The sequence below is a fragment of the Drosophila sulfurigaster genome, chromosome X (assembly GCF_023558435.1).
Source record: "Drosophila sulfurigaster albostrigata strain 15112-1811.04 chromosome X, ASM2355843v2, whole genome shotgun sequence".
Taxonomy (NCBI): domain Eukaryota; kingdom Metazoa; phylum Arthropoda; class Insecta; order Diptera; family Drosophilidae; genus Drosophila; species Drosophila sulfurigaster.
The window spans coordinates 11,642,743-11,658,741 of NC_084885.1; the positions used below are offsets into that span (position 1 = coordinate 11,642,743).

At 45.8% G+C, this 15,999-nt stretch overlaps 2 protein-coding genes across 3 annotated transcripts in view; both read left to right on the top strand.

Annotated features, from left to right (window-relative positions):
- The window catches only part of LOC133849168 (netrin-A), a 58,292-nt gene extending 47,870 nt beyond the window's left edge, over nucleotides 1–10,422 (top strand). The window contains exons 3-7 of one of the 2 annotated variants that reach the window (XM_062285075.1): nucleotides 3,601–3,750; nucleotides 4,399–4,551; nucleotides 8,343–8,408; nucleotides 8,487–8,841; nucleotides 9,640–10,422. In XM_062285075.1, the coding sequence (XP_062141059.1) occupies nucleotides 3,601–3,750; nucleotides 4,399–4,551; nucleotides 8,343–8,408; nucleotides 8,487–8,841; nucleotides 9,640–9,781 (866 nt within the window). In that variant the 3' untranslated portion in view covers nucleotides 9,782–10,422. Of the gene's footprint in view, nucleotides 1–3,600; nucleotides 3,751–4,398; nucleotides 4,556–8,342; nucleotides 8,409–8,486; nucleotides 8,842–9,639 lie in introns of both variants that reach the window. The other variant, XM_062285076.1, reaches the window with a different exon arrangement.
- A 418-nt stretch (nucleotides 10,423–10,840) lies between these two features.
- LOC133847605 (DNA topoisomerase 2-binding protein 1) lies at nucleotides 10,841–15,784 on the top strand. Its single transcript, XM_062282764.1, has one exon. It carries the CDS (start codon nucleotides 11,052–11,054, stop codon nucleotides 15,249–15,251), a length of 4,200 nt encoding a protein of 1,399 aa, XP_062138748.1. The 5' UTR covers nucleotides 10,841–11,051; the 3' UTR covers nucleotides 15,252–15,784.
- The last annotated feature ends 215 nt before the right edge of the window (nucleotides 15,785–15,999 follow it).

Genomic DNA, 15,999 nt, shown 5'->3' on the forward strand with positions numbered 1-15,999 from the left:
TTTTTTGGGTCGTCCTTTTTTGGTGAGTCAGTCAGTGTCGGGTCTGTAAGTTGCTTGGTCGATGGGTGAAAGGTACTTTAGACTGGTAACTGATCTGCCTGTTGAATGAATGAACGAATCATCATCATCATCAACACAACTTGCTGCATGTGGCAATCATTAGAGAGCAAAGGCAAATGGCAATGGCAATGGCAACAGCAATTGCAGCTGGAAACTAGAAACTAAACATTACTGAAAGCTACTCGATTACATTCTTTGTGAATGTCAATTACGGTTCTGATTGCGAATGAATGAGTGTGAGTGTGAGTGCTTGGATGTAGGATGCGCTCTGTGTGTGTGTGTGTGGCTCGTTATAATGAAAATTCATAATCTCTTGCCTCTTGGTCAATGCGGCAAAAAAGCGCAGCACGGACAGCAGCATATGCTCAACGACAGCGATGTGCCACCGTGTGAGCAGGACAGCAACAGACAGAGAGAGAGAGAGAGAGAGAGAGATATTGCACATATTTGTAGCGTTCAGTTCATAGCCATCATGCAACGATATGGGGCAGGATGCGTAATGAACTCGTTGCTGCTGCTGTCGCTGCTATTTTTTCTGCCTTGGCTATTTTAACAGTTGAGTTGACTGTGTGTCTGTGTGTGTGTTTGTGGCTGCCACGTTCAGATACCACACAGGGGGCAGGCATCCGTATTGTTGTCATATTGTTGCTGCCACGCCCCCACACTACCGCCGCCCCTCGCCGTATCTGACAGCTTGGCCATGCCCTGAAGCCCGAAGCCGAAGCCCAACAATGGACACAAGCGCCAAATGGTTAAAGCGCTCTCACGTTGTTCTTGTTGCCGCTGCCGCTGCCGCTGCTGTTGTGGCAAGTTATTATTGTCTGCTGTCGCTGTTGTCATTGTCATTGTTGTTGCCGCTGCCGTTGCCGTTGCTGTTGCTGTTGTTATCTTCCGGATGTGTCGCTGTGTGCATATAAATCGCATTTAATTTATTGTAAATCGGATTAAATTACCAAATGTTGCACGCACGCTGCAACCTCATTCCCGCCTCCTTGCCCCTTCCCCTCCCCCCCCACTCACAACACCCATCGCAACATGTTGAGCCTAGATACACACACACACACACACATTTGAGTGAGTGTCTCAGTTCTTCGTTGCAGCTTCCCAGCGGCGAAACAACTTTTTGTATGTGCGCAAGTAAAAACGCAAAAAGGCTTTGAGCCACCTCATTCGAAGTGTGGCCAAAAGCAGCTTATTAACTAACAACCACCTCACTCGCTTTTCCCTACCTCTCCCTCTCTCTCTCTCTCTCCCTCTCTCTCTCTCTCTCGTTGTCTCTGGGCGACACATGACACAAATGAACAGTTGCCCAGCCCAGAGTTTGTCATCCGTCAAAGTGCATCAAAGTGTTCGTGTGTGTGTGTGTATGTCTGTGTGTGTGTACTTCAGACCAGGTCATTTGGGGGTGGCCCAAATGCGACAAGCTGTGTTATAGTTGCAAAAACGACAAAATGCAAAACGTTGCGGCAGACGCCAAGCTTCTCTTTCGCTCCCTCTCACTCTCTCTCGCTCGCTCGCTCTCTCCCCCAGCCCACAAACCGAGGCAACAAGTCTGCGAAAAAGCACAAGTAAGAAGGCAACAGTTGAGTGTGATCGACGTTGAGATACTCGCTACCTATTTTCAATAAAAGCATATTCGAAAAATATACCAACTCAATATACCGAAGATAGCTAAAATATACCAAAATGTATATTTCGTAGGATGATCTAGTATTACATTCAAAATATACCATAAAATATAAAATATACTATATTCAAAATATACCATAAAGTACAAAATATACTATATTAAAAATATACCATAAAGTACAAAATATACTATATTCAAAATATACCATAAAGTACAAAATATACTATATTCAAAATATACCATAAAGTATAAAATAAACTATATTCAAAATATATCATAAAGTATAAAATATACCATATTCAAAATATACCATAAAGTACAAAATATACTATATTCAAAATATACCATAAAATACAAAATATACTACATTCAAAATATACCAAATTGTCATCAAAGCCATCTATCATAAGACCTAATTACAGTATTGGTTTTTTGACATACAAATGTGTTTCTGAAATGACTTCTAAAACTTCTTTTTGATCGCATCCTAATTCGCAGGAATCTTAAATAATGTAGTTAGTATTGTATGTACCTTCAAAATTCGCATCTCTGCCTTCGAAATTACGTTTGCTTTCGATTTTCAGGGACCAAAATTCGAAACAAATTTGATCTGCGTGAAAATATAACAAGTGTTATATGCAATAATATCTCTAATTATTATATTATTATTATATATGTATATATTAATTGTTCATACGGACAGACAGACGGACTTTGCATATCGTCTCGGTTGCTGACGCTGATCAAAAATATATATACTTTATGGGATTGAAGATGACTCGTTCTGCCTTTTACATTTCCAGCAGACACAAAGTAATACTACCCTTCAACCTTATGAGTATCGCGTATAAAAATGTAGGTTAAAGTCAGCATCTGATGTGGCATAAAAGCACTGCAAATTCGAGTAGTCACCACTAAAAAAGTGTGGCAATTAGTGCATCAATTAAATAAATACAAAATAGTTTATTGCTAGTCATCAATCGATTTATAAGCATAGAAAAAGTATTTACAGAAACCACATAACTAAAGGCTTATAAAGTTAAAAAAAAAACCCATCCAATGATCACCTCGAGAAATTATCTCCGCCTCATGCCGCTCACTTGAAGTGGTGTCAAAAGGGCACTCATCGAGTACAGCACGAGGCACGAGACACTGAGCTGCCCTCTGGTCAGAGTGGTTCGTTCTTGCTGTGAAACAATGGACTTTGGGGGGCAGAACAGGGCACAGCGGAAACAAGTGCCAAAAGCAAAGTGGATGGCCAAGTAAAAGTCTGCCGCAAGGAGCAAGCAGATTCGCACTTTCATTTGCAATTAACCGTGTGGCATCCACCGCAGACGTCGCTGTTGCTGTTGCTGCCGCTGCAGTCGCGACCCGGCATTTAACTGGCAGCGTGCACTCAATTTGGCATCCCGACAGTGGCTAATGGGAATGAATGCCGCTGTTGGCCAGCAAGGGGTCCATCCGTCCGTCCGTCTGTCGGTCTGTCTGTCCGTCCGTTCGGCCTCTGTTATCTGTTAATGCATATTTCCACGGCTCATAAACGTGCAGTCCAGAAGAGAGCGAAAGAGAGAGAGAGAGAGAGAGAGAGACCGAAAAAGTCGATGAAAAGGAAAACTTGAAAGTAACTTAAAGTAAAATTCAAGTAGCTTCCATGGCCACAACGCCATCTTGGTCAATACTCACATGTGTATATGTGTGTGCTCAATCTCGAATGCATTTGCGATTGGGAAGAAGAGGAGAAAAAGGCTTTGAAGTGCGGCCAGCTCAATTAAGCACTCAACGCTGCTGCTGCTGTTGCAACAGCGGCAACTTTTGTATCTCTGCTGAAATGTATCTTTATCTGTATATACGCGTATCTTTCAACTGTTTCTGTATCTGTTCTGTTCTTCTCCCATTTTCTCCCCTTACAGCCTGCGACTGCCATCCGATCGGCTCATCTGGCAAAATCTGCAACAACACAAGCGGTCAATGTCCATGCAAGGACGGCGTCACCGGATTGACCTGCAATCGCTGCGCCCGCGGCTACCAACAAAGTCGCTCCCACATTGCGCCCTGCATCAGTAAGTCGTTCTTTCTCTTCTCATTCATCATATCTACATAAGTAATAAGAACTAAGTATTAAGTAACATACAATTAAAAGTAAATGTCAGAAAATAATTTATAGTGTAGTAGATAAAAGAGAAAAAACACTGTTTATTCATTTAAATCTGCTTTAATTCATCAATATAACCTTTTTAAAAAGCAATACCAACATTCGAAATCTCACAAGATTTTTCTTATGTTTTAAAAAGCGCATCCATTCCAGCAAAACATAATTCGATAATGCTAGTGTTAAGGCTTCTTATTGCAATACTAAGAGTCTTAAGTTAAGACTTCGCTTTGCAGGTCGTAAGCTCGGTTGTCTTATGGCTAGACTTAAGACTAAACTGTACAAATTTGAATCAATTAATTTATGAAACACATTTAATTAAGTAATAAACTACTTTAAAGCCTTTATTATTATTAAAATACTCTAATGTACATTCTTAATTTCGCTTAAAATAATAATCTAGCCATAATAAAATAAAACGGAAAGATGAACAAGGACTAAATTTAATAGTTCGATAAAAATTGAATAATCGAATAGATTAAGTAAATTTAACGATGCTTACATAACACTACTTTTTTCGCTGCTCGTCGATAACTTATCGATTTATGTTTTTTTTCAGAGCAACCGCCGCGCATGATCAACATGCTGGATACGCAGAACACGGCGCCGGAGCCAAGTGAGTCCAATGGAGCTGTCGGAGGCGTGGACAGAGATCGAGGCGCCTCATCGGCGGCCGCCCAATCGCAGTATTATCGCACCGAGGGCGGCAGGGGTAAGTAAGTGTTCCCTCTCACTCTCACTCTCTGTTGCAGTCTGTGTGTTAACCGCTTGTGCATGTTGTTGTTGTTGTTGTTGCGGCCGCTTTTACTAACTATTCCAGACGGCAAACTTTTGCCGCGTCGCTTCTCTCGCTTTGTAATCCTTTCAAATGGGTGAGAAAACACAAATCCGCTAAAGTGCAGTCGGTTGTCGGTTGTTGGTTAAGCGGCGAAGCCTCAAAAGAAGACAACGGACAGCGCAAAGCGAAGCGAAGCGAGAGGGCTGCTAGGGCGTGGGCGTCGACGTGGGCGTGGTCGTGTTGAAGTGGGCGGCACAGCACTTAACAGTTAGCGCAAATGTTTGCATGCAACTTTTAGTTACAGTTGTCGGGCGAAGGCGTGCGAGGGAGACGGGGAGTGTTTGAAGCGTGGAAACTGCAGCGCAACAAGCAAACAGAATGCGCCACAACGGCATAAATCATGCTAAAGCCGCCCGCCAGCCAAACCAGGCAACCAAGAACCACAACCCTCGTCTCCCTTCTCCTCCTTCTCCTCCTCCTCCACCTTCTCCTCCCATCCCTATCATGTTAAGTTGCTATTGCGGCGCCCTAAGGTGGCGCGTGCTCAAGTAAAAAGCAAAGCAAACTTTGCACAAAGTGGCAAAGCGAATGGCGAGCAGCAAATAGAAAGCAACTAACAGCGACAGCAACAGTAACAACAGCAACAACAACAACAAGTTGCTACGCAAATGTATTAAAAAGTTTCTTTATTTAATTTGTTCATGAATGAGCAGCACCAACAACAACAACAACTACAATGAACGTACACTTTTAAGCGGCACTGCAAAATGTCCACGCTGCCTGCCTGTTGCCGTCGCTAATTGCTCCCAACTATTTATTTGCAATGGCTAGAGGGAGACAGCAAAGTCTGACTGATGACAAATTGCCATAAAAAGCTGCACTTGTGAATTGCGCAAACAAAGCTTTCTGTTCTTCGATCTTAAGTAAAGCTTTCAAGCAAGTGAAGCTTGATCTGTGCAAGAGTAAAAGCTTTAATTCCTTTTCCTTACACACATATGTACATACTTGTATTGTATATGCTTATTACGCAGTAAATTCAACTTGAGCGAGAGTTGAAAAAGAAAGTTGCAATCTGAAAACTGTTAAATGTAAACGGCTAAAAAGGAACTGTGACAACTTTGACTAAACTAAACTGAATGCTCGCTGAACGCAAATTGGGCAACCATCCAGAAGAGCATCCATCATCAAATGCAAATGGGGGATTCTCAGTCAAAGTGCCTTCAACTACTCAGTGTCGTCTTGCTTTCGCGCACACACACACACACACAGAGACACATGTATACGTGTACACCTATGTGTAGCTATCTCGCTCTGGTTGCTGCTTAAAAAGGCAGTCAGTTAAATGTATTTGTCAATGGCAAAGAAAAGCGCAAAGTTGATGCCGAGCGAGAAACGCAAGTTGAAGTTGAAGTTGAAGTTGACGTTGATGTTGGGAAGTTGAAGTTTGCACGCTTGTAACCAAGAAGCGCACTAAAAAGCTGGTCAGCTCTCCCTCTCGCTCTCGCTCTCTCACACACAAACATATTCGCCCGCAGGCACAAACACACAGACACACACACACACACACACATAAGCGAACGCAAAAGTTGGTCCTTGCTTTCAAGTCATAGTGTTAGTTGTGGCATGGGGGATAGAGCGAGATGGCGAGACGAACAGAGAACGGAGCAAAGCGGTAGAAATGTGATAAGGTGGGGGTGGGGGAAGGGAATTAGAGGGTGGGGGTCTGGAACGAGACTGCTCGACATGAATATTAATTATGAATTTATAATTTGATAATCTTATTAAATTAATTTGAAATTCTGTCGAGTTTGAGTTAATTTAAAGTTAGTGCCTGTCACCCACACACACGCACACACACACACACACACACATTCACTCACGCACTCAACGCCCCCTATCGACCTTGGTGCGTATCTGATTTTGCATACGAAATTTAATGACATGTTAATGTAATGCACAATTAAATGATTAACGAGTCACTTTGAATTGATTGCAGTCGAGATACATACATAGAGAGAGAGAATAGCCACAGCACAATCTCACCTACATATTGCACAGGCTAGAGACAAAGGGGCGTGGCCAGTGCACTTTAGCGTAAGGGCCGCAAATAGCTGCGATAAATATCGCTAGGCCACTTAACGACAACTAACGGCAAAGCCCTGCTCCCCCTCTCACCTCTCCCCGCCCCGTTCCCTCCTCTCACGCTCTTTCAAAGTGATTCACATAAAATACCAAAATGCAAGCGACAGCCTCGAAATGTTGGCGCACCCTCTCCAATTTTAGAAATTCCCCGCTCCCCCACCCCTTTGCATTCCCCCCCACCGCTTTCACTTTTGCATTATAGATCGATGAATCGATCGCGATCTCGATCGCCCCGATCGCAGTGCCTCATATAAAACAATGTTTATGCGTCCAATTGTGTCACGTTCGGTTTGCTGCCGTCTCTGACATTGGCAGCAGTTGCAAGTAGCCAACTGCAACTGCCACAGCAGAGTGTCACATTTCTTTACTCAGCTTGCGAATATCCTGTGTTGATATTTCAACTTATCTATAAAATAAAGTTCAGTACTTGATCTAAATTTTCTTATTTCAAACCTTTTTTTTTTTGCACTAATTTGAACTTATTGAAAATTAAATACTGGATATAAGACAGTAAAGTTTTCTTCATATTTTTCCCTCAAGATTTAAAACATTTTGTTGTATATGAATTTAATTTACTTAAAAATGAATTTAGGGTCTATAACAGTCGAAACATGTGAAATGTTTTTTTATATTTCCATCTCAATTTTTTAAAATTTATTTCATTCTCATTAGAAATAATCATTTCATCAACTGAACTTTAAATTTATTTTGTCAAATAAATTTGCTGAGCTTAAGTTTTTAGTTTAAGACTCTCAAATTGGATTAAAGTCAAGAATCTATCTCTCTTTTCAAAAGCTAGCATACCCCATAAGAATAATTAATACAGGGTATAACAGCAATTGCTGCTGAAACAACAAACGTTGCAGTTAGCATTGTTGCAATCAGAGAAACAACATCAAAATGCTTTGGCTAATTTTAGTTTACAATAGCAGGAGGCCCCACTGTAAGAAGGAGGGGGATGAATGGTGTAGAGGGGTGGGGCGGGAGTTGGAGGAAGACAGCTTTAATGTAATGCCGATCGCGTCTTAATGCTTATATTATTGTTGCTGCAGCAGCAACAGCAGCAGCGTCTGTTGCAGTCGCTGTTGCTGTTGTTGCTGTTGTTCGACACGCTAATTGGCATTGGCCATAAAGACATAAATTTTGCAATTAAATTGTAAACACAAACACAAGAAACGAACATGCACGCATTCATCCAGTTACGACTAAGGGAAAAGGCGTGGGCGTCAATGTGGGCGTGGCAGCAAGTCGAAGGTCTGCCAGAGATCAATAAATAAACCGAAGTTGCAACAGCTCTACCATCGGGCAAATTGAATTTCAAATGCAACGCGGGGGGCGTGGCAAAAATCTATTATGCATTTGGCTAACATGATCATTAAATGAATATTCCTGCAAACTTTGGCGACTCTAGCACAGACGATCGCTGAGATCTGGCTGTTCAAAGGGGCGGACGGACAGACAGACAGACAGACAGACGGGCCGACGGATGTTGGATGTTTGTGCTTTTATGTGCTTGTTAATTACACTGTCGCATTAATCACTTATTAATCTCCCTCTCTGACTTTTGCTTTCTCTCTTTGCAGAATGCGAAAAATGCAAAATAAGCACCAAAAGGTTAAACCTCAACAAATTCTGCAAAAGAGATTACGGTAAGTCCTCAAGCTCCTCTCTCTCTCTCTCTTTCTCTCTGGATATATTCTTACCTTCTTCTCTTGCGACACTCGCAGCAATAATGGCCAAAGTGATTGGCAGAGATACGAGCAGCGAGGCAGCCAGCAACGAGCGTCGTCACGCAATGGATCCGGACGCGGACTACGAAATGGATCAGCAGCCGGACAGGGCAGGACAAGTGCGATCTGGGAGCAGCGGAATGAGCGGAATGAGCGGGAGCAGCGCGTCCGATTATCAAAGCAGCGACAGCGAAACGGCGCGCTTCGATCTGCAAATTCAGGCGGTCTTCAAGCGCAGCAGAGCCAGCAGCGTCTATGGAATGCCGAATACAATGCTCAAACGGGGTCCTATGACCTGGATCATACCGATTAAGAATTTGGAATGTCGCTGTCCCAGGATTAAAGTCAACAGGTAACTTTGACACTTGGTGTATTTTATTTAAAACATCTACTTAAGTTCCATCAATTCAAATATGGTATTCTACATGTTCAAATCTATCTTAGTTCATAGATAATGTCCGGACATACTGACTCTCTTTGATGTAATCTGTATTCTACATGTTGAAATAGGAGTATAGACTTTAGATCTATCTCAGATCATAGATAAAATAGTAATTCCGGACATACTGACTCTCTTTGATGTAATCTGTATACACAATAGTTTATTCTCGAAATATCTTAACTCATGAATAGTATGAAAAGCCTTTCGATCTTACTTTGTCTTTGGAATCTGTGATCACAGTGATCTAATGGTAAATTGGTAAGAGTCTTAAATACTTAGCCTGAAGATCCCTGGTTTAATTCTTGAATATAACAACGATCTAATTTATTTTCTTCTTTTTACTGAACTCTAACTTCGTCTTTGGCATATTTGTTATCAATGATATTCAATGATATATTATATTCTTTTCAATGATATTCTCATTATATTCTTTTTCTTTCAAGAATAAATACAGTTCATAGACATTTTGATTTAAGTGCAGTCAAGACTCAAACCACTTAGCACGTATTTCAACCAGTGCTTAACGAAGTCAAGAGCTACTTAAGGCTTTAAAGCAATGTTTTTTTTTTAGTCTTTTGCATCTTATAATATAAAATTATTATTATTTATTGTAAAGCTAGCAAATTAAAGTGCTTATTATTATTATATTAATTTCGATCTCTCTCTCCTCTCTCTCTCTCTCTCTCTCTCTCTTTCGGACCTTTACAGATCGTATTTGATTCTGGGGCGAGATTCGGAAGCGCCGCCTGGTTACTTGGGAATTGGACCGCGTTCGATAGTTATCGAGTGGAAGGATGATTGGTATCGACGCATGAAGCGCTTTCAACGCAGAGCACGCACTTGTGCGTAGACATGCCGTCCTGCTCACACACAGACACACCCACACACACACACACACACACATATATAGCGGCCATCTCTGTCTCTGCTTTGATGTCAATTTATCTTACATTAAAATATACTATTATTTTTTTTTTTTTAATTGCTTAACGTATTTTGTAGTCTCTAGAGCTTAAGTTAAGAACCAAAATCAAATCAAATCAAATCAAAGCATAACTACACACACTATAAATAGCGTTTAGTTTTTATTTGACTAACAGCTGCATTTAATACGACGATTTTATTTTCGCTTAGCACTCTAAGGTATTTAATTTATTTAATTAACGCGTATCTTTAATTGTTATTTCGACTATCAGTGGAACGAAAGTATCAATATGATTTGTATTATTTTTGTACAATAAGAAGTCCAGTCTGCATACATAAATATTCTATGCTATCTATTATTAACTGTATTACAAGCAATGAACAATAACTACATACAAGAGCAGCAATTAGCGCATTAAGCTTCAATAATTATACTACTTAAATACGAAATACTATGCAAGCAACTTCAATCCAAATTGGCACTACATTGGTGTAGACAACGCAATCTTGAATAATGCTTACACGTAACGCATGCAACTGAAATAAATAGATATTGTACAGTGAAACCCACAACATTCTGTGTTTTATTTCAATCGCAACGGATAAGAGCGTATTTCAAAATTACGCGCCAAACGGCAGTTGGCTGCTATTCAAATGCAGCGCTGCCACATGGTCAAACAAGTTTGACGTTGCCACCTCGACGGCATTGCCATTTCCGAAATTCAAATCGGTAACTAACAAAGAAATGTTTGTTGATTGCAACTTATTGTTGTAGCACCGAAATAAATTACAAACTTAACGGTTAGTTAATCTATAAACCAATATTTCAAAGTGGAGGTCCATCGATGAGTAAACGTTTAAAAAAGAATTGAAAGTCATAGCACGTAAACTTTAATAAAAACATAAGTTGGCTGCTTGATTTCAATTACAAGGTAAATAAATAAAAATACATGTGACAAAAGCTAATAATTTCAATTTGTTGCGCCGTATATCAATGCCAAAGTGCTCTCAAGTTTCCAGAGAAAAGTGTGCCCAACAGCGAGTGTGATATATCTCGTTAGTATATTCGCATCATTGCAAACTGCGGTCACATTGCAAACTGCACAACAACACAGGAGACGCGCCAAAAACCGGAGTATTTTGCCACAGCCACAAAAACAGAATAGTACCAACACCCTAGAGATCAATAATTAAGGATGAGCACAAGCCTGGATGCAACGATATGCGCATATTTTGTAGACAACACGACCAGCGACGGCGACAACGCTGTTGCCGAACAATTTGCCGAAGCTTTGCGCTTGATGCGCGATCAATTGGCGGACACGCAAATCCGGGAAATTCGTCCAAGCGAGGGATTCCCTCTGATTGCCGGCGGCGGCCTGACCAAACAGGATGTCTTTGTCATCGCACGCTTTGAGGGCGATTTCTTCGAGCAGCTGCAAACCACAAAGGCACTCATTCTCGGGCCACCTTGCATCATCGATTGCTTGACGAGATGCACTCCGGTTCCGCTGGGCACCAGTCCCATCTACAGCACCGCGATGCGTGATCTGCAGATCTCTGCGAGTGGCGTGAGCACTCGCGAGAAGGACGAACTCAAGAAGCTTATCCATTGGATGGGCGGACACTATTTCCAGAACTTTGGACGCAACATCACGCACCTCATCTCGAACACCATCAAGTCGAATAAGTACGAGCATGCCACGCTCAACGGCGTCGCAGTGATGCATGTGGATTGGGTGCAGCGCGTCTGGGAGCGTCACATCAGTGCCCAAGATCCGCAGTTCGAGAAATATCGTCTGCCCACGTTCTTTGGCGCCAACATCACCTGCAGCGGCCTGGAGGCGTCGCGCAAGGAGGCCGTCATGCGGCTGGTCAACGAGAATGGCGGCAACTATCATCGCGCCTTTCGCTCCCAGCAGGTGGACATTGTGATCACAGAGCAATCGAAGACGGACTCGGAGAAGTACAAGGCGGCGCTGCGCTTCAAGAAGGACATCCTGCTGCCGGAGTGGATCTTCGAAAGCGCCGCCCGTGGCTACGCACTGCCCACCAAACAGTACGAGGTGCGTCCCCGCAAGCAGATGTCCACGCCCACCAAACAGCGATCGGGTGAGGTGAATCAGACATCAGACCAGCTGCCGGATCTGTCCTGCATCAGTTTTATGTCTAACGCCGCCGGGCGACGCATGTGCAGCGACAACACGACGCTCAACGAGACGCAGACCAGCAACTCGGGAGGATCAGGAGTATCGGGAGTTGCCTCTGAGGCTGGCGGCACCGGCTCGGCAGCCAAGCAGCTGCTCAAGCAGGCAACCTCACAGCACGCACAGCAGGTGAACTATCAGCAGACGCTCGCCGAGATCTGTCCGCGGCAGGCGAAGAAGGCGGGCAGCTTCCTCGACGGCTGTTGCGTCTATTTGAGCGGCTTTCGGACCGCCGAGCGGGAGAAGCTGCATCGCGTGCTCAACACTGGCGGCGCCACTCGCTACGACGATCCGCACGAGGGACTCACGCACATCATCGTCGGCCAGCTGGACATGACCGCCTATCGCCAGTGGCAGGCGGACGGACTGCTCGCCGCCTGTCAGGTGGTGCAGCTGGAGTGGCTGCGCGAGAGCATCCGGCTGGCGAGGATTGCCAGCGAGGTGCCGCATCGTGTCGCGCTGCCGGATGCTGGGGGCGTCGAGCCGACGATCGCCTCGCCGGGCAGCAAGCGGACGCTGCGTTCCATGAATCACAGCTTCAAGCAGCCGGCGACGATGGCGCCCATCAAGAAGAAGCTCTTCGAGCTGCCCGCCGAGGAGGCGGAGCCGGAGCTGGAGCCATCGCTGCTGACACAGTATGCGGCCGATCAGGAGCCAGCGATGCCGTTGCCCGCCGCCTGTTCCACGCAGCTCAACAACACCGTGACGCCAGCTGCGCCTTCAGCTCCTGCTCCTGCTGCTCCTCCGGCTGTGGCTGTGGCGCTGCCCGATCTCAGCGCCAGCACGCTCTCCATTGACTTTGACAAGCTGGACTATCTGCAGGGCGCCACCGTCTATGTGCATCCGACGAGCTTCAGCAGCGAGCTCTACGATCAAATGGTGAGCGAATGCCAGGCGGCGCAGGGATGCCTCGTCTCCGCCAGCTACACGGATCCCGTTGACTTTGCCATCGTCAGCTTCGAGCAGCTGCTCGATGTGAGCACGCTGCCGGTGCGGTGGCGTCACCTGGTCACCGAACTCTATCTCGAGTCCTGCATGAAGCAGAACAAGCTCCTCCAGCCCCTCGAGTACTACCATCAGCCGGTGCCGCAGCAGGCGAAGGCCAACACGCTGGCGGGCATGACCATTGTGGTGTCGATCTATGCGGGTCTCGAGCGGGATTTCATCAATGCGCTGGCGGAGCTGCAGGGCGGCAGTCTGAACAAGGCGTTCGTGAAGAAGGAGCGTCCATTGCTGGTGTGCTCCAGTGCCGAGGGCTCCAAGTACGAGGGTGCCTTGAAGTGGGGCTATCCGGTGGTCACCGCCCAGTGGCTGCTGCACTGCGCCCAGCGTGGCGAGAAGCTTCCCTTTGCCGGCTACCTGGTGGGCACGAGTGCCGCCGAGTTTCCCGCCTCGCCGCGGCTCAGGGAGAGCAACAAGCAGTTGCCTCCGCCGCCGCAGGAGCCGCAACAGCAGCAGACACCGCTATCGCATCGCAGCAGCAGCAAGCAGGCGGAACCGCCGCAGCAGCAGGAGAACCAAGTGACGCCGCTGCGCAATCCACGCATATCGGAGCTTGTCACGGGTCTCGCCAGCACACGACGTCGCTCCAGCTCCGGAGACTCCTCGCCGCAGACGCCGCTGCAACGTGCGGGGGCAGGAACGGGTGCGTGCAACTTTGAGTTCCTCGAGCAGGTGGCCCAGCGTCTGGACACGAGCCAGGCACGCGACTGCGTGCGTCAGATCATACGCGAGATGCGCGAGAATCAAACACCCGAACTGGAACGGATCCGACGACAGGCGTGCACGCCGGTGAATCGTCGTCAGGCGGCCGCACAGCATCCCGCACCAGGGATACCCGACTTTTGCCTCACCCCGGAGTTCCAGCAGCGCATGGCCGATGACTTCGAGCGGCGCTGGCGTCTGCCCAAGCAGCAGCTGAAGCCGGACACGCCGATTGCGGTGATACGACAGCGTGTGATGCGCATCACCTGCGAGACCCTGGGCATCGAGTACACATCGGGGGAGGAGGACCAGCAGCAGCAACAGCAGCAGTCGGTACAGGTACAGGAGCCACCCACACCCACAGGCAGACCTCTGTTCCAGGCTAGGAAGACAGCGACTCCAACTGCAACTCCAAAAGCAACTCCAAAGGCAGCAACTGCAACTCCAAAGCGAAGAACAGCGTCGCCCGCCTCGCCCTTTGTGCCCAACACGCAGCCGCAAGACGAGCAGCCGAGCAGCAACAGCTGCGCCACCATCAACTTTGACAAGATCAGCTTCGAGGAGTCGAGCGCGGACAATATGTCCGAGCTGAGACAGATCACCGACTACCTCAAGAGCCGCGAGTCGCGTCGCTCGAGCCTCAAGCGCGATCACGATGGCCAAGCACGGAGCCAGGCGCAGTTTGTGCAGCCGTTCGAGTCCGAGGGATTCGCACTGGGCACCAACAGCGAGGACATGGTCGACTGGCGCGATCCCGTCGACTTCAATGGCGACCAACGACGCTCGGAAAGCGGCATCGGCGCCAGCACCTCGCCCCGCATGCAGCACCAAGGAACACAGCCGTGCTTCAGCATCTCGAGCAGCGACGACGACGAGCGACGACAGCAGCTGATCGAACGCATTCGCGGATTGGGCGGCACTGTGTGCCAGAATCTGGTCAACTATGATCCGGAGTGCACGCATCTGCTCTGCGAGCGTCCCAATCGCGGCGAGAAGCTGCTCGGCTGCATGGCCGCCGGCAAATGGATTCTCACCATTCAATACATCGAGCAGTGCCATGCGAAGGGCGTCTTCCTCGACGAATCGCTCTGCGAATGGGGCAATCCCAAGGCACTCAACTTGCCACCGCTGACGCCCGAGGAGCAACCCATTGCGGTGGCAGCGCATCGCTGGCGTCTCGATGGTGGCGGCGCATTTCGTGACCAGCGCGTCATCCTCAGTCTGCAGGAGCGGAGCTTGGCCGCCATTCGGAATGTGCTGCGTGCCGGAGGCGCATGCATTCTGGAGCCCCAATTGCCATTTGGATCGGATGATGTGGCCGCCGGTGCCACGCATTGCTTTGTCGATGTGAAGAAGGCGCCGCTGGCTGCCGCGGATCTCGAGTATCTGCAGCAACATGGCGTTCGCATCATGTCACAGATGTGGATCAACAGCTATTTGATGGGCGGACGCGATGCCAACCTGGAGAAGTATGTGCTGCGTTAAAAGCCAGCTGGAGGAGGATTCCCAATCATCCAATCACCCAATTCACTCTTCAATTTTTTTTGTAGATTTATATATTCTTGTTAAATTTGATCACTTTATGTTTTTGTAGTAAGTTCTGCTTCGATCGGAGCCGACGAAAGTCTGAGTCCCAATTAGTTGTAAGACGGCAATTAAATATTCGTTTAACTATTTCCACACAAATCACAACAATCGATGTACTATCAATTGCACATAAGCGCATCTAAGATAATTGCATTGCATATATAGATTATTGCAGTTCGATTATTGCATCATTTTTAAGGCACCACAATTGTGCAGTTAAACGCAAAGCAGCTCAGCATAACTTTTAAACAATCTACATATACGTATTTGTTTAATTGCACATTGCAGATAAGTGCATATCGAAGAGCGTGTGCAGAACTCTTATGTATTAGCATAAACACATTTTGTTTGAAGTTAAGTGAAAAATTGAGATGTCATTAAATGCAGCTACACACTTAATTGCACATCTAAACTAATTGCATTTACATATTCACTTTAAATGTATTGCATATGAGATTATTGCAACATGTTGGAGGTTATCACATTTCATTGTTTTATAAGAAAATCAAGTAAATATTGTTCGATCTTTGCGATTTAAACATATTTTTGTTTTACTTATCTGTTTGCATTCAATTGCATTCAATTGCAATTCATTATATTGATTCATCATAAACTAGGCATATTTTTTACGATACATTTTTTAATT